Source organism: Electrona antarctica (genome assembly GCF_951216825.1).
Source record: "Electrona antarctica genome assembly, chromosome: 5".
NCBI lineage: Eukaryota > Metazoa > Chordata > Actinopteri > Myctophiformes > Myctophidae > Electrona > Electrona antarctica.
In genome coordinates this window covers 49643738-49665020 of record NC_136810.1, presented here as the reverse complement: position 1 = coordinate 49665020, position 21283 = coordinate 49643738, and the positions used below count along the sequence as shown (strand labels likewise).

At 41.1% G+C, this 21283-nt stretch overlaps 2 protein-coding genes across 2 annotated transcripts; both read left to right on the top strand.

Moving 5' to 3' along the window:
- The first annotated feature begins 293 nt into the window (after window positions 1–293).
- Window positions 294–8288, top strand: LOC306923437 (T-complex protein 11-like protein 1). Its single transcript, XM_079501534.1, has 10 exons — window positions 294–642; window positions 1332–1489; window positions 1758–1890; window positions 2566–2686; window positions 3089–3309; window positions 4102–4238; window positions 4719–4888; window positions 5361–5542; window positions 6734–6906; window positions 7096–8288. The coding sequence occupies exons 2-10, from the start codon at window positions 1351–1353 to the stop codon at window positions 7299–7301; spliced, it is 1482 nt and encodes a 493-aa protein (XP_079357660.1). The 5' UTR covers window positions 294–642; window positions 1332–1350; the 3' UTR covers window positions 7302–8288.
- A 4476-nt stretch (window positions 8289–12764) lies between these two features.
- LOC306923438 (T-complex protein 11-like protein 1) lies at window positions 12765–18074 on the top strand. The gene is made up of 7 exons (XM_079501535.1): window positions 12765–12894; window positions 13246–13478; window positions 14333–14427; window positions 14930–15075; window positions 15555–15736; window positions 16510–16682; window positions 16877–18074. Exons 1-7 carry the CDS (start codon window positions 12799–12801, stop codon window positions 17089–17091), a joined length of 1140 nt encoding a protein of 379 aa, XP_079357661.1. The 5' UTR covers window positions 12765–12798; the 3' UTR covers window positions 17092–18074.
- Window positions 18075–21283: the final 3209 nt, after the last annotated feature.

Below are 21283 nucleotides of genomic sequence, written 5' to 3'. Positions count from 1 at the left end.
TATCTCTACCCCACTTTATTGAGGAAACAGTGAAGTATTTCAGTGACATTATTGCTGTCACAAAAATGTCACACACAAAAAACAATTAACATTTACAACAATGGCTCAGTTCTCGCAGTCGCTTAATTGGCCCTGGCCTGTATGGGCCAACCTGGCCACGAATGTAAATAATTTTGTTTACAATACAACATTATGTCTGAGTGCTGACAGACTGGGGTAGTAATATAATGATGTCAATGATTGGAGGCTCGACTCTGACGTCATATATTAGCCCCACCCGATGCCCGCATACCCGGAAGACTGACTGTGCACCATCCACGGTTTACAATCACAGAAAATCTTCTCTAACGTAACGGATCATACAGTTACAGATGCCTAGTCATCTGTCGATTTTAAAGGTGCGACTTTTACCGGATCAAACTGTATCCCGCCGTTGACATACATTGGTGAATATGAGTATCTTATTTTCGTTACGTATTGTTGATTATGATTATACGTAACAAAATATAGCTGTGTCATAGTGGCTTTTGTTGTTATTGTTCATACATAGCTTCTGCGTTCATCCTCCTGACGAACGTTCGACAAGTTGATATTATCAATCCATCTGACTGGTTTTCATCCTGCGGCGAAGTCTAAGACAAGGTATATAACACAAATAACAATGTAACGTTGACAGTTTGTACGTATGATAGAATGTCATGACTCATGAGGCGTTTCTTTCTTCACTGTCACACCAAAATCTGTGTGCATCGCAGTCATTATAAAGGACAAATGGGCAATATATTGATTACATAGATAGATGCCTTTCCTTCACACCTTGTGTAGTAGTGTAACGCCAAAAAACACTTATTGGGATTGCAGACTGCAAATCGATGACTGACACTGTTAAGTGTTAACAACACTCGTTAACAGGGCAGTTATTGTTCTCAATATCACATGCTGCTTTAATTGAATACTAGTTTCATGGGTGTATTGTATCAGTCTGACGTTCTAAATCAATAACATACGAACGATAGTCCCTTGGATCAAGATATCTTAGATGAATTTTATCAGTCTCTCAAAATCGATAAAATACATATGATAGTTTGGTTTCAAGGCTATAGTACAATCATTTCAGATTTTTATTGAAGGGACAGCCCCTTGAGATGCAGCATCATATTTTAAAGAGGGACCCGAACCAATCATGACATTCAGCAGTTATTATGGAAGCCGAAATGTTCCAGGCAAGCTAATAATTTAGAATGAATATAAAACTTGTGCAGGCCATGGAATTGAAATATACTACCGGTACACATTTAAAAATGTAATGGACAAATGCTTCTCAAATCTAGCACTGCTGCTGATTGCACCATGCCAAAGGATTTAGACCAACATGAGGATAGAGGAGACAAGGAGGAACCAAAGGAGAGGACACCAGATGCTGAGGAAGTGGTGCGGAAGAGAATTCGGGCAAATACCCCAAGCCCACACAGAGGGAACAGTCCTCAAGGTAAGTAAGGGTTAGATTAAATACTTATATGTGTACACAAGATGTAATGACAAAGCAGAACCTTGAACGAAGCAACAATTCTTACAGAATATTGTCAATAGGGCTGTTCCAGGCCTAATTTCTAAAGGCAAAATCTTGTTTCGATGTTTAGCATTGTGAAACAATTGTTTGAGTGAAACTGTGTATTCATATACTATTGATGATTATTTAAGTGTTTATTTCTGACCTGGGCTTGTGCTTCAGCTTGTCTTGTTTTCTTTCCTTCCAGCAAGCCCTCCCAGGTTTGTGTCAGTGGAGGAACTAATGGAGACAGCCAAGGGAGTCACCAACATGACTTTGGCCCACGAGATAATAGTCAACAAGGATTTTCAAGTCACACCTCCACAATTTCCTGACGGAAGGTGATAGTGGCGAATCTGGGGATGAATCGATGTGGGGGATGGAAACGCATTCAGTATTCGAGTTATGAGCAAATACATTTATTAGACCCAAGTCAGTTAAAAATTGGAAATCAATACATACAAAAGCATGATCCAAATCTGTCCATGACTTTGGGTGCATCTCTTCTTTAAATTTATTTCTGAGACATGTGCTTTATTGGGCCACTGCCTGCACATGAACCATGCAAATAGCAAACGATGCAAATCGCCCCAACCGGTTATGCAATGCTCGAACTTGTGTATACCCGTCTGTCTGTGTTCATTTTATGCCCATACAGTATATTGAGTTCTGTGTTAGGCATGGCCAAATATGGAGTCTAGGCCAGTCTATTTTGTCACCTTGGCTGCCACATGACATAATTTTGGATAGTAATTTACAAAATAGTAATTTCGGGGTAGCGCCCCTCAAAAACGATATGGCATTTTTGTTATATTATAATGTGTGTGCATAACTAATAAAGCCATTTTCACAATATTATATATATATATATATATAATATACCGAGTCAAACTAAATTGAATCCCTCAACTAATACATTCTAAGTGCTTATCAGGGTGGGAGTCACCAGTTCAAATATGATTATTTTGGGGGGGTCACTGACATAACTGACGCATGTATGTAATTACTTTGCATAGTTTGGAGAAGAGGGTGAAGGAGATCATGCACAAAGCATTCTGGGACTGTCTGGAGGCTCAACTGAGAGAGGATCCACCATCATACAACCATGCCATCAAGCTCCTGTCAGAGATCAAAGAGGTCAGGCCTTTTTACACACACACACACACACACACACACACACACACACACACACACACACACACACACACACACACACACACACACACACACGCATGCTGTATATAAGGAACAAATACAGGCGAAGGAAATTAAACGGTCCTGCTCTTAACCTGTTTCTGCATCCACTCCATCCTTAATCATTTTACTCATTTGTCTTTTGAAGAGTGATTAAGATGTTTGAAAGCTCTGCCATATTTGGATATACAAAACAATCACTCTATCCTCCCTCCCTTCCTGTGCTCATTCATTCTAATTTATTTTCTTTGTCCAACTTTCCTTCCTTCACTTTGTGCTGTCCACCATTCTTCCTCTATAAGTTTATTTTAGTGTTCATTCATTCTCTCTTCTCTCCTCATGAAGTCTCTGTTGTCATTGTTGCTGCCTGGCCATGCTCGACTCCGGACTCGCATCGAAGAGGTCCTGGACCTCCCTCTGATCCAGCAGCAGGCAGAGAACCATGTACTTGACATTGGTCAGCTGGCCCATTTCATTGTGGGGATGATGGCCACCCTCTGTGCTCCACTCAGAGATGGGGACATTCAGAAGCTGAGGGAGACCACTGAAATGGTGCCTCTGCTCAAGTAAGATGAAGAAGGAGACAACTTAAAGATAAAGAGACTATTTTAGCCCTATTCCAGGTCTTTGTACAATTTATTTGAGCTCCTGCTACATTGTGTATTTTTTAGCACAGAGTAATGTCTCTACTGTAAGTATGTTTTCTGTACAGTGAACTTGTCCTTGCTGCTGAGAAATCGGCTTCCCGGTTTCTAAACCTTTTGGGGCCATATGTACATTTTGTAAATCTATTTCCCTCCACTTTATCCCTCTACTACGTCTCTACTGTGTATTGGATATTTACACTATATTTAAGAGTACCAGAGAAAGTTCAGCCTGAAGCCCAAAAGCTTAACATCTCCCCTGGCCAGGGAGAAATTCTATTTTTATATAGTGCCATAGGTTTCCCATTTGAATCTTGGGAGTTACATTGGTGGTGTGACCTGGATCAGGTTTCCTGGTGGGGGGGTCAAAAGAGTGAATGTACTGTGGGGGGGGGGGGGGGGGGGGGGTTCCTTTTATTTGTTTTCCCACACGGGAGATCTGTGTTTGAATCTCAGGTGTTATACAAGCGAAACACAAAACATCTGTTTGATGTGGTATAAGTATGACATGGCTTCAGTTTATTTGAAGATAATGAAATAAATCTACACATTGGCTACAGAAATGAAATAATCCAATACAGAGCTACACTCTACTCTCTATAATGAGCTTACTCTCTCTTAATTTATCATCTCAACTTCTCAAGTCTCTTTTCCATGTCTCCAATCTCTTTCTTTGACTGTCGTTTTCTATCTATCTATACCTCTCTCTTTTAGAGCTATATTTTCTGTACTAGACTTGATGAAGATGGACATGGCCAACTTTACCTTGAGCAGCATTAGACCCCACCTGATGCAGCAGTCTGCAGAGTTTGAGAGGAACAAGTTCCAGGAGTTCTTGGAGAAACAGCCCAGTAAGTAAGGAGACTGTGATCCATATCAAGTCATGCGGTGTATGAAACAAAAGCACAGGACTTGTGTCTAATTTGCAGTTAGGTACCCGTTTTGTCCAACAGACAACCTACAGTAGAAAGGATGTCACATGCGATTGTGTTCAAACACATTTGTTGTTTTGATGTTGTTTAGTTTGCTTGTTCCTTACATTGTGAAATACTCTATACTGTAGATGTTGCTATTCGGTAAGTGAGAGAGCCATGCAGAACACAGTCGCTGTTTCCTCAATCTTGCCTAGGATGTGCTGTAGTCTATGTAGAAATCCTGTTGTAATGAGACAGTCCTAAGCAGCCATAAAACAAATGAAGAAAACGACCTACCTGGAAAGCTTCCTTGCAATTAGACAGTGTCTTATCTGAATACATTCCACTTTCTACTTACTTTATGACTTGTGCATGCATGTGATTCTGATTTTTCTTTTCTTCTAATTGCTTTTTCAGGTGCATTAGACTACACTGAAAAGTGGCTTCAGGACACAGTGGGATGTTTAAGAGAGGTGTTTGCTGACAGTGCCTCAGCCAACCTTCAGGCTCTGCTCCCCCTCAATGTCCATAATACTGCCTACCTGCGCTTGCTGAAGTGGGACCACGGATCAGACCCCTTCCCAGAGGTAATGAGTGGCTAGAGCCTTGAACCCAACCCTGCATGTTGACTCCTTTATGCAACCCTGTGTCAATATTATTATTTGCAATATATTATTGTTGCTTTCGGGCGATATGTATATCCAAAACCATACCAACCACCTTTTATAGAAAATGGAAAAAAATGACTTATGTTCCAAAGGAACGAATGTATGTAGTTATTATTTAGTTACAAGCTTGTGCGTGTTAATGCTTGTCAAAAATATTTATAAAACCCACAGTACAGACAGACTTTTTGGCATCCCTATTTTGGTCACATCCCTATTTTGGTCACAAAAGAATTTCTAAAATGTTTAAAATAGCACATAACAAGCTCATAACATAAATTGCAATGTGAGCTTGTAGACACTGTCACATAAAAACATAAAAAGATGAAATATGTAGATGCAACGTTTCTGCTCAACAGTGACGATACGTATTTGTGACTTAATGCCTCCCCAGACGGTGCTGATGGACCAGGTTCGGTTTCAGGAGATGCAGTGGGAGGTAGAGCGGCTGGCGCTGCTGGCGTCTGTGCTGCTCATCGTCTACACCATAACAGGGGAGGCCATCTCAGGCCTGCCTGGACTGATGGACACACTGAAAACCACTGTGGCTGCGATGCTCGTGGACATGCACACGCCGTGAGTACACACGACCCGAGTGCCAAACAGGCATACACACATGCATAATATATACGATTTATATAGCGCTTTTCTGGGTACCCAAAGTCGCTTTACAGAACAGAAGTACAGACATTTTTTATTAGAAAAACTAGTTAAAAGGTTTAAAAATAAAAAAGAACAAACTGTGTGTGTGTGTGTGTGTGTGTGTGTGTGTGTGTGTGTGTGTGTGTGTGTGTGTGTGTGTGTGTGTGTGTGTGTGTGTGTGTGTGTGTGTGTGTGTGTGTGTGTGTGTGTGGTTTGAAAAGGTGGGTTTTGAGTTGGCCGCAATTTGCAACTCTAGATTTTTTTTATAATGGGATGAATCTAGAGTTGCAATACCCTCCATTGACTCCCCACTCATCATTTTGCGTTTGCGATCTGCTTGTCTTAAACAACGTTAAACTCACCAACATTGCAGCTGTAGTCCAAGCTTGAATTATTCTCTTTCAATCTGCTGAGCTTGTTTTTCATAAAAATCCCCCGTAGACATGTTATGAGCTACTTTCTGTCAAGAAGAAGAAATGTTGGCGTTTGGAAGCGCTCGTTTGTATTAAGGGGTCGCGCTGCTGCCTCCTGCATTATGTGCAAATGCGAAACAGATGCATGCAGGGACGTTCAGTGACTTACGACGAGCGCTTCCAAACTCCAGCACTTAGAAAAAGAATCACTTGCACAGAAAGTAGCTCATAACATGTCTACGGGGGATTTTTATGAAAAACAAGCTCGGCAGATTGAAAGAATAATTCAAGCTTGGACTACAGCTGCAATGTTGGTGAGTTTAACGTCGTTTAAGACAAGCAGATCGCAAACGCAAAATGATGAGTGGGGAGTCAATGGAGGGTATTGCAACTCTAGATTCATCCCATTGTAAAAAAATCTAGAGTTGCAAATTGAGGCTAGGTTTTGAGTGTGCTTTTGAACATTTCAAAGGTGGGGCAGCTCTAGGAAGCATATACTTATTGACTCCATATGGGAAGGGAAAGGCACACATCTAAATAAACAAACTAATAACACATGCGGTTGGATTGAGTTCACACTTTTGTGAAGTGTTTAACATAATAGGATTTTTTTTGTCCACATCTGTCCTACATACATATTTATCAGAAATCGATATACACAAGACTTGCTGTCAGATAATGAAAATAATAGATACATATTGTTTCTTCCTAGGTCTTTTAGTGCAGAGGAAGCCTTAGCAACCATTGGAGAGGGACTGTGTGTTGAGCTGAGTCGGCAGCTAGACCAGCACGGCTACTCTCCATTCTCGACTGACCGACGGAGCACCCTAAAGGGACAGATCTCAGCCACAGCCCAGCCGGACAACACCGTCCGCAAGCTAATGGGTAATCGCAATGATACCTATGACTGACTTCCTTTCTGCGTGATTGTGTAGTCACTAGTCAGCAATCCTTTCCATAAGGATCTTAGTAAAAGCTGAACATAAAATGTGGGCTACTGATTCTGAAGTCTTGAGATTATACCTAAATTACAACTGCAATTTTGTTTTTCTGCAACTCTCCTCCTTCTTACAGATGCTAGAACCCAAAGTTACCTCCTGTCCTACCTGGAGTCCAGTCAACCCAAGACTCCTCCTCCCTTCCCCGGCGGGCTGGCTCCGGTCAGCAGGGAGCTGAAGGAGCTGGCCGTTCGCTTCAGTCGCCTGGTCAACTTCAACAAGCTGGTCTTCTCTCCGTTCTACCAAAGGATTCTCCAGAGCGCACTGCAGGAAAAGGATTAACGGACCACAGAGACTTGAACTGAAACAGAAACAACGGAGGGATTGGAAGTGTGGTATGGATTTTCTCATAGGAAAGGGATTAGGATGAGGTAAAAAGAAAACGTCTTGTCATCTCTCAAATTCAACGGGATGAGAAAAAAGAAAATAAAAGACTCACTGGTAACCATCTCAGTTGCTTTCACTCAGTGTTGCTTCTTTAATAAACTCAGACCTCAGGTCAGGATAGCAAACTTGAGTACCATTTCTCTAGCATTTGCTTGTGTTACATGGGTACAGTAATATAAGTATTACCAATGATTGTATTTATACACATTAACACATTTTAAAACTAAAGAATGTACCAGACAGTAGTTTACAGTCTTTAGACAGAAATTGTGAGGACGTTTCTTGTAAGTGGTGTTTCAAAGAAAGGGAACCAACCGGTGAAACGGCAATAGAGAAATGGGTATCAAAATGACATGTTGTGGACCAACTTCAAAACGTATTTTTTTTGTAACTTCTTTGGTTAATTGTTTATTTATGATGGCTAATGGCGGTTTTTTAATTATTTATATTTTACTAGAACCTCTTTACGATGCGTTTGACGTTGATAGTCGATGCTTGCTCTACACTGGCGTTCTATATTCAAAAGGTTATGGCTTGTCAATCACAGACTATACATAGATGATGACATGTATTCAGTGACTCAAAGTAAAATTAGAACATTCATAACACATGTTCAGTGACTGACTGCACAAAGGCCCCCTTTTCACCGGGGTTGCACCACTTTGGTTATTCTTTCCTGCCTAATATTGAACCCGTTTAGAGTGTTTCCACTGTAAATGAGTTGGTTCGAAACTGGAACCGAAAGATGTAGGTTCCAAGAATCTAGAACGGAACCGGTTCTAGAACTAAAGTACCTTTGGTGTAAAAGGGGCCAAACTGTTTTTGAAAGATAAACCATGTACTGGGCTACTTGTCAATAAAGCTGTTGTTCCCTCTTAAAAAGCAATGCTGTTTTTTTTTTACACCACTAACCCTTTGCATTTCATGGGTGTGTCCCGATTTATTTCCACACATGAGGAATAGAAGTGAAGTGGACTATTGATTTGACAATTCTATTACACACTCAATATACAAAAAAGAAACCAGCTAGTACTATACCTGCAAAAAATAGGGTGGACAGTAGAGGGAGCCAGAATCACATCGGTGGTAAAAAAAACTTTTTTATTTACCACCTGTCAAACCCTACTGGGTCTATTTATACCATTTGATGAGCTCATCTGTCATCTATCGGCTCAGAATTTATTGTATTATATTGTATCTCCCCCTTGGCGAGATAAAATACAGATAGGCCTATATATATATGTGTATGTAGACTGTGTGTGTGTATTGTGTGTGTGTGTGTGTGTGTGTGTATATATATATATATAGTTAAGTTGTTTTTTTGTCTCCATGTTAAAATAATAAAATAATATTTTTATATATATATATATATATATATATATCATTTTATATATATAAATTATATGGGGGCACATCCATGGCTTTGAGAGGGTTGCCATTTCATGGTTGCCCAATCTACCCATCGGGCTCAAGTGCATAAATACCTCCCGCCAGTAGGACACATGAAGACTAGGGTGAGTTATCTAGGTGGAGGAAAGCTCTGTCTCTGTCTTTGAGTCTTTATCCGTGTATCCACCAGGGAGGGAGCATTTTGCAATGGTTGCTACAGTACTTGTATCAGTATGGGGAGGAAGATTTGCTTATGGTGAATTAAGAACCTGAACTTCCCTTTGTTTTATCTTGTTTGTTTTGTTTGTTGCATTGGCTCAAGTAGTAGTTTGGACAGGTAAATTGAGTTGTTCTGAAGTTATTGTTGGTGTGGAAGACATGTAGGGCTCTCAGGAGTTGAGGGTTTGTGAGGGAGTATCATAGAACATGTCAAATGGTCAAAGACTTAATACATGGTACCGAGGTGCAGTTCATTGGGCTCACATTTGGATTTCAGTGTCGTCTGAAGTCATTTGGGATTGGGTGCTTATGGTGTGGTGTTGTTTGTGAGGACGGGATGAGACGGGATGGGCCTTGAGAGCAAGGAGGACACCTGTAATGCCTGAGGTCTGGTCTAGTGTCATAGTTGACGTTTTGGTGATGTCCATGTTCTGATTGTGTGGTCATTGTTTTGGTTTCTCTGAACTTGGCACGGGATTTGGCCTGTGAAAGCTTGGAGACTGGTTGGCTACGGTATGGTACCTGTTTGGTTTCTCTGTAGGATGGCATGGGATTTGGCCTGTGCACTCTCAGAGGCAATTTGTCAGCTCTCTCACATTGGGCCTCATGCGCCAACAGTTCTTAAGAAGTTCTTAAGAGGAAATTTGTTCTTAGACCCACTTAGGAACTTTTTAAGAAGGTTTTGGGATCCCTCAATGTTTTCTTAGCTGTGATTTATTCGTAGGTAAGAACAGAATCTACGCACACTGTGGAGCACTCTTAGGGTCCCTTTTTCGTTCTTAAGTGCAATCTGAAAACATAAAGGAAAAACAGCGCCCTCTGCATGATGCTCAAAGTTTGGTCTGAGGACCTCAAGGGGTCCTTGAGGAAGTTCCAGGCAGCCCACGGCAAAATATGGAACATTTCACCACTTTAATCCCATTTTATACTTTGAAAATAGCCAATCTACAAGCTCACAAACGCGTCCCATTACTGCCCATTTTGAGCTTGTAGATCGGCTATTTTCGAAACATTTTGATAAATCTTCAAAACATTTCCCTAGCAGAAAATATTTTCATATGTGGGTCTGCAGAATGCATGTCAATTTGGGGGTCCTTGACATGAAAATGTTTGAGAACCACTGGTTTAGAGTTTACAACCCAACCCAAACAAACGCACCATACCCACCACATAACCCCCCCCCCCCCCATACACCCCCACCCCATATACTGACAGCCACCACCTCCATTTTCCTGTAAGCTTCCTACCTGCAAGCCCCCCTATCCCACCCCTTGCACCACCATATCACCCTCAACACCCCTATTTCCTCATCATTACATACAGCAGTTGCTGCCTTAAAGCCCCTCCAGTGCTAACATGTTTTATATCCACTACTTCTGAACATGACATATGGATGATATGCTAATTTCAGCAAATTTACATTGATGTCTAGTGGTGAAAGTTGACTTGTGAGATAAATACATTCATGAATATTGAAGATATTGAAAATATGAACATTTCTGTTCACTTCAGTACCTCCACAGTACTATTGATTTTTAATGTTTGGAGTCTGGTGTTCCGCCATATTTAGACTTTAGTTTAGGTATTCTTGACTTCACTCAACTTTATTTCTGTGTGTTGCAATCACACACAGGTGTGACTGCAGGCAAGGCCATGGAGTCATGCAAAACCACACCCACCTGGGTGAACGCAGGTAGGAAAGTGAATTCCCAATGCCTTACATGGGATTGTTGGGGCGGTTCCCTATGGTAATTAGGATGTTAATTAGGATATGTGGGGCGTCTACCTATGATCATTTGAATGAACTGGCACACCCCTTCAAGTTACGAGGATTTGGATTCATCATCATAAGAACATGCTTACGAACAATTCTGCCTACTTAAGAACGTGTCCTGAATCTGACTGGACTTCTCTTAGGAACTTATTGGCGCATGAGGCCCAATGGGCCTCATGCGCCAATAAGTTCCTAAATTTTCCTCTTACATTTCTTCCTAAGTGAATTCCTAAGAGAAGTCCAGTCAGATTCATGAAACGTTCTTAAGTAGGCAGAATTGTTCGTAAGCATGTTCTTATGATGATGAATCCAAATCCTCGTAACTTGGAGGGGTGTGCCAGTTCATTCAAATTATCATAAGTAGACGCCCCACATATCCTAATTAGCATCCTAATTACCATAGGGAACCACCCCACCAATCCCATATAAGGCATTGGGAATTCACTTTCCTACCTGTGTTCACCCAGGTGGGTGTAGTTTTGCATGACTCCATGGCCTTGCCTGCAGTCACACCTGTGTGTGATTGCAGCTCACAGGACCTCACACATAGAAATAAAGTTGAGTGAAGTCAAGAATACCTAAACTAAAGTCTAAATATGGTGGAACACCAGACTCCAAACATTAAAAATCAATAATACTGTGGAGGTACTGAAGTGAACAGAAATTTTCACATTTTCAATATTTATGAATGTATTTTAATATTTATCTCACAATAGTCAACTGGGGGGGGGGGGGGTGATGGCGGGGGGGAATGGGGGATGGTTATGTGGTGGGTATGGTGCGTTTGTTTGGGTTGGGTTGTGAACTCTAAACCAGTGGTTCTCAAACATTTTCATGTCAAGGACCCCCAAATTGACATGCATTCTGCAGACCCCCATATGAAAATATTTTCTGCTAGGGTAATGTTTTGAAGATTTATCTAAATGTTTTGAAAATAGCCGATCTACAAGCTCAAAATGGGCAGTAATGGGACGCGTTTGTGAGCTTGTAGATTGGCTATTTTCAAAGTATAAAATGGGATTAAAGTGGTAAAATATTCCATATTTTGCTGTGGACTGCCTGGAACTTCCTCAAGGACCCCTTGAGGTCCTCAGACCAAACTTTGAGCATCATGCAGATGGCGCTGTTTTCCCTTTATGTTTTCAGATTGCACTTAAGAACGAAAAAGGCACCCTAAGAGTGCTCCACAGTGTGCGTAGATTCTGTTCTTACCTACGAACAAATCACAGCTAAGAAAAGATTGAGGGATCCCAAAACCTTCTTAAAAACTTCCTAAGTGGGTCTAAGAACAAATTTCCTCTTAAGAACTTCTTAAGAACGGTTGGCGCATGAGGCCCATTGTCCTTAGATTGTCCTTTCACAATACATGTCAGAACTGAAGTACCTGTTAAATATCTCTGGTGTTCGTCCCATACTAGCTGGGTCAATCCTGTTCTCTTAAAGTGCTTCTCGACTCGGTCTGAGTTGCTGAGGTTGTGGTTGAGCTGGATGGGGAGTCAGCAGTAACTTCTTAATTGAGCTAATGGTAAATTTTGGTTTGTTTGATCTTGTTGGTTTTCAGTGGTCCCTGTTTTATGGGGGGGGGGGGGGGGGGGGGGTCTCCTACCCTGCCTAACTGGCTGATTGGCAGGGTGGAGTTGGATCGTCAGTGAGATTGGACCACACCTGAGTCTGGTGTGTCCCACACCTATATAAGTGTCAATCTGCCTTCACTCCTGAGTCTTTTCTCCTCTACTGGTTTGTTTGTTTGTGTTCCTTGGTTTACACCTTACAACAGTCCCACTGCACATACACTCGCACACATGCATTGCTTACACACATTCATATTTACTGAATTTATCTTATACTTGTGATTTATTTAGTTAACCTTTAAATACATATTATATTTGTATACACTTAACTGTGCCTGTGTCTCCCTTTTGTTGCAATCATGAGTCTGATTGTAATGTATGTAATTGACGCATGTATGTAATTACTTTGCATAGTTTGGAGAAGAGTGTGAAGGAGATCATGGAGATAGCATTCTGGTACTGTGTGGAGGCTGAACTAAGAGAGGATCCACCATCATACAACCATGCCATGAAGCTCCTGTCAAAGATCAAAGAGGTCAGGCCTTTTTACACACACACACACACACACACACACACACACACACGCATACTGTATATAAGGAACAAATACAGGCGAAGGAAATGAAACGGTCCTGCTCTTAACCTGTTTCTGCACCCACTCCATCCTTAATCATTTTACTCATTTGTCTTTTGAAGAGTGATTAAGATGTTTGAAAGCTCTGCCATATTTGGATATACAAAACAATCACTCTATCCTCCCTCCCTCCCTGTGCTCATTCTAATTTATTTTCTTTGTCCAACTTTCCTTCCTTCACTTTGTGCTGTCCACCATTCTTCCTCTATAAGTTTATTTAGTGTTCATTCATTCTCTTCTCTCCTCATGAAGTCTCTGTTGTCATTGTTGCTGCCTCACCTGCATGCTCGACTCCGGACTTGCATCGAAGAGGTCCTGGACCTCCCTCTGATCCAGCAGCAGGCAGAGAACCATGTACTTGACGTTGGTCAGCTAGCCAATTTCATTGTGGGGATGATGGCCACCCTAGACCACCAGTATGCCAAGGTCAGAGATGGGGAAATTCAGAAGCTGAGGGAGACCACTGAAATGGTGCCTCTGTTCAGGTAAGATGAAGGAGACAACTTAAAGATAAAGAGACTATTTTAGCCCTATTCCAGGTCTTTGTACAATTTATTTGAGCTCCTGCAACATTGTGTATTTTTTAGCACAGAGTAATGTCTCTACTGTAAGTATGTTTTCTGTACAGTGAACTTGTCCTTGCTGCTGAGAAATCAGCTTCCCGGTTTCTAAACCTTTTGGGGCCATATGTACATTTTGTAAATCTATTTCCCTCTACTACGTCTCTATTTATAGATATTTACACTATATTTAAGAGTATCAGAGTAGTTCAGCCTGAAGCCCAAAAGCTTAACATCTCCCCTGGCCAGTGAGAAATTCCATGTTGATATAGTGCCATAGATGTTTGGTTTCCCATTCCGGAGACCCGGGTTTGAATCTTTGGAGTTACATTGGTGGTGTGACCTGGATCAGGTTTCCTGGTGGGGGGTCAAAAGAGTGAACGTACTGTAGCAGAGTAGCTCAGTCTGAAGGCCAAAGGACTAATATCTCCACTGACCATGGGGGGGGGTGGTTCCTTTTGTTTGTTTTCCCACACGGGAGATCTGTGTTTGAATCTCAGGTGTTATACAAGCGAAACACAAAACATCTGTTTGATGTGGTATAAGTATGACATGGCTTCAGTTTATTTGAAGATAATGAAATAAATCTACACATTGGCTACAGAAATGAAATAATCCAATAGAGAGCTACACTCTCTACTCTCTATAATGAGCTTACTCTCTCTCAATTTCACATGTATCGGCCACATCATAAATTATGTTCATCTCAAGGTCTCTTTTCCTGTGTCTCCAATCTCTTTCTTTGACTGTCGTTTTCTATCTATACCTCTCTCTTTTAGCGCTATATTTTCTGTACTCATCTTGATGAAGATGGACATGGCCAACTTTTCCTGGAGCATAGACGAGTACCATGAGTTATTGGCGAAACAGCCCAGTAAGTAAGGAGACTGTCATCCATATCAAGTCATGCGGTGTATGTATGAAACAAAAGCACAGGACTTGTGTCTAATTTGCAGTTAGGTACCCGTTTTGTCCAACAGACAACCTACAGTAGAAAGGATGTCACATGCGATTGTGTTCAAACACATTTGTTGTTTTGATGTTGTTTAGTTTGCTTGTTCCTTACATTGTGAAATACTCTATACTGTAGATTTTGCTATTCGGTAAGTGAGAGAGCCATGCAGAACACAGTCGCTGTTTCCTCAAAATCTTGCCTAGGATGTGCTGTAGTCTATGTAGAAATCCTGTTGTAATGAGACAGTCCTAAGCAGCCATAAAACAAATGAAGAAAACGACCTACCTGGAAAGCTTCCTTGCAATGAATACATTCCACTTTCTACTTTATGACTTGTGCATGCATGTGATTCTGATTTTTCTTTTGGAGGTAGCTGTGTAGACCCATTCTGAATATCATCACATTCTAATTGCTTTTTCAGGTGCATACACTGAAAAGTGGCTTCAGGACACAGTAAGCGAGGTGTTTGCTGACAGTGCTATAACGGCTATGCTCCCCGACAATGTCCATAATACTGCCTATCTGCGCTTGCTGAAGTGGGACCACGGATCAGACCCCTTCCCAGAGGTAATGAGTGACTAGAGCCTTGAACCCAACCCTGCATGTTGACTCCTTTATGCAACCCTGTGTCTCCTAATCTATAATCACGTCTTTCTATATTGTTGCTTTCGGGCGATATGTATATCCAAAACCATACCAACAACCTTTTTCAGAAAATGGAAAAAAATTACTTGTATTTAATGTAGTTATTATTTAGTTACAAGCTTGTGAGTGTTAATGCTTGTCAAAAATATTTATAAACCCCACAGTACAGACAGACTTTTGGCATCCCTATTTTGGTCATGTCATAGGCAAATCATTTCTAAAATGTTTATAATAGCATATAACAAGGTCATAACATAACTCGCAATGTGATCTTGTAGACTGGCTATTTTCACAACTTTTGCACAACACTGTCACATAAAAACATAAAAAGATGAAATATGTAGATGCAAGGTTTCTGCTCAACAGTGACGATACGTATTTGTGACTTAATGCCTCCCCAGACAGTGCTGATGGACCAGGTTCGGTTTCAGGAGATGCAGTGGGAGTTAGAGCGGCTGGTGCTGCTGGCGTCTGTGCTGCTCAACGTCTACACCATAACGGGGGCGGCCATCTCAGGCCTGCCTGGACTGATGGACACACTGAAAACCACCGTGGCTCCGATGCTCGTGGACATGCACACGCCGTGAGTACACACGACCCGAGTGCCAAACAGTGTTTTTGGCAGCAAATTTCTATTTTAGTTTATTCATAGTCTTTGGACTAAAACTTAATTTAGTTTTAGTCACATTTTAGTCACCTGGAGTGTCTTAGTGTTAGTCTAGTTTTAGTCGACTAAATGTCATAAGATTTTAGTTGATTTAGTGGCAGGCCTTGATGCCGTCGTAATGAGTGTTTTTACGCTCACAACGCGTCGCAACGCGATGCGTTGTGAGCTTGTAGATCGGCTATTTTCAGCATGCAACCAAGTGTAAAATGACTTATACTGGATCTCTTGTCCACTATAGTCCCTTCCTAACAGTTTAGTCTAGTTTTTATTTGTCGAGGAAATTGTCAATATATTTAGTCTTAGTTTTAGTCTTCGTAGCTTAGTTTTCATTTAGTTCGTTTTTGTTATTCGTTTTTGTCAGTGAAAAAAGGTAGTCGACGAGCATTTTTCGTCTTAGTTTTAGTTGACGAAAACAACACTGGTGCCAAACAGTCATACACACATGCTCTGTACATGCGAGGAGAATAGAATGCATCTAGGAAGCATATACTTATTGACTCCATATGGGAAGGGAAAGGCACACATCTAAATAAACAAACACTAATGACACATGCAGTTGGATTGAGTGTTTAACATAATAGGATCTTTTTTGTCCAAATCTGTCCTACATACATATTTATCAGAAATTGATATACACAAGACTTGCTGTCAGATGATGACAATAATAGATACATATTGTTTCTTCCTAGGTCTTTTAGTGCAGAGGAAGCCTTAGCAACCATTGGAGAGCGACTGTGTGTTGAGCTGAGTCGGCAGCTAGACCAGCACGGCTACTCTCCATTCTCGACTGACCGACGGAGCACCCTAAAGAGACAGATCTCAGCCACAGCCCAGCCGGACCACCACGTCCGCAAGCTAATGGGTAATCGCAATGATACCTACGACTGACTTCCTTTCTGCGTGATTGTGTAGTCACTAGTCAGCAATCTTTAAGTTTCCATAAGGATCTTAGTAAAAGCTGAACATAAAATGTGGGCTACTGATTCTGAAGTCTTGAGATTATACCTAAATTACAACCGTAATTTCGTTTTTCTGCAACTCTCCCCCTTCTTACAGACTCTAGAACCCAACGTTACCTCCTGGCCTACCTGGAGTCCAGTGGCACTGAGACTGCTTATCCCGTCCACGGCGGGCTGGCTACGGTCGGCAAGGAGCTGACACACTTGGCCATTCGCTTCAATCGCCTGGTCAAGTTCAACAAGGTGGGCTGGTCTCCGGTCTACCAAAGGATTCTCCAGGGAATTCTGCAGGAAAAGGAGGAAAAGGATTAACGGACCACAGAGACTTGAACTGAAACAGAAACAACGGAGGGATTGGAAGTGTGGTATGGATTTTCTCATAGGAAAGGGATTAGGATGAGGTAAAAAGAAAACGTCTTGTCATCTCTCAAATTCAACGGGATGAGAAAATAAAAGACTCACTGGTAACCATCTCATTTGCTTTAACTCAGTGTTGCTTCTTTAATAAACTCAGACCTCAGGTCAGGATAGCAAACTTGAGTACCATTTCTCTAGCATTTGCTTGTGTTACATGGGTACAGTAATATAAGTATTACCAATGATTGTATTTATACACATTAACACATTTTAAAACTAAAGAATGTACCAGACAGTAGTTTACAGTCTGTTTAGACAGAAATTGTGAGGACGTTTCTTGTAAGTGGTGTTTCAAAGAAAGGGAACCAACCGGTGAAACGGCAATAGAGAAATAGGTGACATGTTGTGGACCAACTTCAAAACGTATTTTTTTTTTTTTGTAACTTCTTTGGTTAATTTTTTATGATGGCTAATGACTGTTTTTTAATTATTTATATTTTACTAGAACCTCTTTACGATGCGTTTGACGTTGATAGTCGATGCTTGCTCTACACTGGCGTTCTATATTCAAAAGGTTATGGCTTGTCAATCACAGACTATATATAGTCTGACATGTATTCAGTGACTCAAAGTAAAATTAGAACATTCATAACACACGTTCAGTGACTGACTGCACAAAGGCCCCCTTTTCACCGGGGTTGCACCACTTTGGTTATTCTTTCCTGCCTAATATTGAACCCGTTCAGAGTGTTTCCACTGTAAATGAGTTGGTTCGTAACTGGAACCGAAAGATGTAGGTTCCAAGAATCTAGAACGGAACCGTTTCTAGAACTAAAGTACCTTTGGTGTAAAAGGGGCCAAACTGTTTTTGAAAGATCAACCATGTACTGGGCTACTTGTCAATAAAGCTGTTGTTCCCTCTTAAAAAGCAATGCTGTCTTTTTTTTACACCACTAACCCTTTGCATTTCATGGGTGTGTCCCGATTTATTTCCACACATGAGGAATATAAGTGAAGTGGACTATTGATTTGATTTGACAATTCTATTACACACTCAATATACAAAAAAGAAACCAGCTAGTACTATACCTGCAAAAAATAGGGTGGACAGAGGGAGCCAGAATCACATCTGATACCAAAGCAGTGGTAAAAAAACCTTTTTTATTTACCACCTGTCAAACCCTACTGGGTCTATTTATACCATTTGATGAGCTCATCTGTCATCTATCGGCTCAGAATTTATTATATTGTATCTCCCCCTTGGCGAGATAAAATACAGATAGGCCTATATATACTTGTATGTAGACTGTGTGTGTGTGTGTGTGTGTATATATATATATATATATATATATATATATATAGTTGAGTTGTTTTTTTGTCTCCATGTTAAAATAATAAAATATTTTTATATATATAGATATATAATTTTATATATATAAATTATATGGGGGCACATCCATGGCTTTGAGAGGGTTGCCATTTCATGGTTGCCCAATCTACCCATCGGGCTCAAGTGCATAAATACCTCCCGCCAGTAGGACACATGAAGACTAGGGTGAGTTATCTAGGTGGAGGAAAGCTCTGTCTCTGTCTTTGAGTCTTTATCCTTGTATCCACCAGGGAGGGAGCATTTTGCAATGGTTGCTACAGTACTTGTATCAGTATGGGGAGGAAGATTTGCTTATGGTGAATTAAGAACCTGAACTTCCCTTTGTTTTATCTTGTTTGTTTTGTTTGTTGCATTGGCTCAAGTAGTAGTTTGGACAGGTAAATTGAGTTGTTCTGAAGTTATTGTTGGTGTGGAAGACATGTAGGGCTCTCAGGAGTTGAGGGTTTGTGAGGGAGTATCATAGAACATGTCAAATGGTCAAAGACTTAATACATGGTACCGAGGTGCAGTTCATTGGGCTCACATTTGGATTTCAGTGTCGTCTGAAGTCATTTGGGATTGGGTGCTTATGGTGTGGTGTTTGTCTCCTGGGCCTTGAGAGCAAGGAGGACACCTGTAATGCCTGAGGTCTGGTCTAGTGTCATAGTTGACGTTTTGGTGATGTCCATGTTCTGATTGTGTGGTCATTGTTTTGGTTTCTCTGAACTTGGCACGGGATTTGGCCTGTGAAAGCTTGGAGACTGGTTGGCTACGGTATGGTACCTGTTTGGTTTCTCTGTAGGATGGCATGGGATTTGGCCTGTGCACTCTCAGAGGCAATTTGTCAGCTCTCTCACATTGGGCCTCATGCGCCAACAGTTCTTAAGAAGTTCTTAAGAGGAAATTTGTTCTTAGACCCACTTAGGAAGTTTTTAAGAAGGTTTTGGGATCCCTCAATGTTTTCTTAGCTGTGATTTGTTCGTAGGTAAGAACAGAATCTACGCACACTGTGGAGCACTCTTAGGGTCCCTTTTTCGTTCTTAAGTGCAATCTGAAAACATAAAGGAAAAACAGCGCCCTCTGCATGATGCTCAAAGTTTGGTCTGAGGACCTCAAGGGGTCCTTGAGGAAGTTCCAGGCAGCCCACGCAAAATATGGAACATTTCACCACTTTAATCCCATTTTATACTTTGAAAATAGCCAATCTACAAGCTCACAAACGCGTCCCATTACTGCCCATTTTGAGCTTGTAGATCGGCTATTTTCGAAACATTTTGATAAATCTTCAAAACATTTCCCTAGCAGAAAATATTTTCATATGTGGGTCTGCAGAATGCATGTCAATTTGGGGGTCCTTGACATGAAAATGTTTGAGAACCACTGGTTTAGAGTTTACAACCCAACCCAAACAAACGCACCATACCCACCACATAACCCCCCCCCCCCATACACCCCCACCCCATATACTGACAGCCACCACCTCCATTTTCCTGTAAGCTTCCTACCTGCAAGCCCCCCTATCCCACCCCTTGCACCACCATATCACCCTCAACACCCCTATTTCCTCATCATTACATACAGCAGTTGCTGCCTTAAAGCCCCTCCAGTGCTAACATGTTTTATATCCACTACTTCTGAACATGACATATGGATGATATGCTAATTTCAGCAAATTTACATTGATGTCTAGTGGTGAAAGTTGACTTGTGAGATAAATACATTCATGAATATTGAAGATATTGAAAATATGAACATTTCTGTTCACTTCAGTACCTCCACAGTACTATTGATTTTTAATGTTTGGAGTCTGGTGTTCCGCCATATTTAGACTTTAGTTTAGGTATTCTTGACTTCACTCAACTTTATTTCTGTGTGTTGCAATCACACACAGGTGTGACTGCAGGCAAGGCCATGGAGTCATGCAAAACCACACCCACCTGGGTGAACGCAGGTAGGAAAGTGAATTCCCAATGCCTTATATGGGATTGGTGGGGCGGTTCCCTATGGTAATTAGGCCCATTGGGCCTCATGCGCCAATAAGTTCCTAACTTTTCCTCTTACATTTCTTCCTAAGTGAATTCCTAAGTGAAGTCCAGTCAGATTCATGAAACGTTCTTAAGTAGGCAGAATTGTTCGTAAGCATGTTCTTATGATGATGAATCCAAATCCTCGTAACTTGAAGGGGTGTGCCAGTTCATTCAAATTATCATAGGTAGACGCCCCAAATATCCTAATTAGCATCCTAATTACCATAGGGAACCGCCCCAGCAATCCCATATAAGGCATTGGGAATTCACTTTCCTACCTGTGTTTTACCCAGGTGGGTGTTTTTTTGCATGACTCCATGGCCTTGCCTGCAGTCACACCTGTGTGTGATTTCAGCACACAGAAATCACAGGACCTCATACACAGAAATAAAGTTGAGTGAAGTCAAGAATACCTAAACTAAAGTCTAAATATGGTGGAACACCAGACTCCAAACATTAAAAAGCAATAGTACTGTGGTGTGGAGGTACTGAAGTGAACAGAAATGTTCATATTTTCAATATTTCAATATTTTCAATATTCATGAATGTATTTTATTATTTATCTCACAATAGTCAACTTTCACCACTAGACATCAATGTAAATTTGCTGAAATTATCATATTATCCATATGTCATGTTCAGAAGTAGTGGATAGTAGTGGATATAAAACATGTTAGCACTGGAGGGTGCATGGATATGGAGGGGCTTTAAGGCAGCAACTGCTTGGTATGTAATGGTGAGGAAATAGGGG

What these genes read in the sequence shown, in the direction of transcription:
- LOC306923438 (XM_079501535.1), top strand. Translation starts at nt 12,799, where the DNA reads ATGGAGATAGCATTCTGGTACTGTGTGGAGGCTGAACTAAGAGAGGAT. An exon ending in GAAATGGTGCCTCTGTTCAG is followed by an intron (nt 13,479 to 14,332) that starts GTAAGATGAAGG and finishes TCTCTCTTTTAG; the next exon opens with CGCTATATTTTCTGTACTCA. An exon ending in GTTATTGGCGAAACAGCCCA is followed by an intron (nt 14,428 to 14,929) that starts GTAAGTAAGGAG and finishes TTGCTTTTTCAG; the next exon opens with GTGCATACACTGAAAAGTGG.
- LOC306923437 (XM_079501534.1), top strand. Translation starts at nt 1,351, where the DNA reads ATGCCAAAGGATTTAGACCAACATGAGGATAGAGGAGACAAGGAGGAA. An exon ending in CCACAATTTCCTGACGGAAG is followed by an intron (nt 1,891 to 2,565) that starts GTGATAGTGGCG and finishes TACTTTGCATAG; the next exon opens with TTTGGAGAAGAGGGTGAAGG. An exon ending in GATCAGACCCCTTCCCAGAG is followed by an intron (nt 4,889 to 5,360) that starts GTAATGAGTGGC and finishes ATGCCTCCCCAG; the next exon opens with ACGGTGCTGATGGACCAGGT.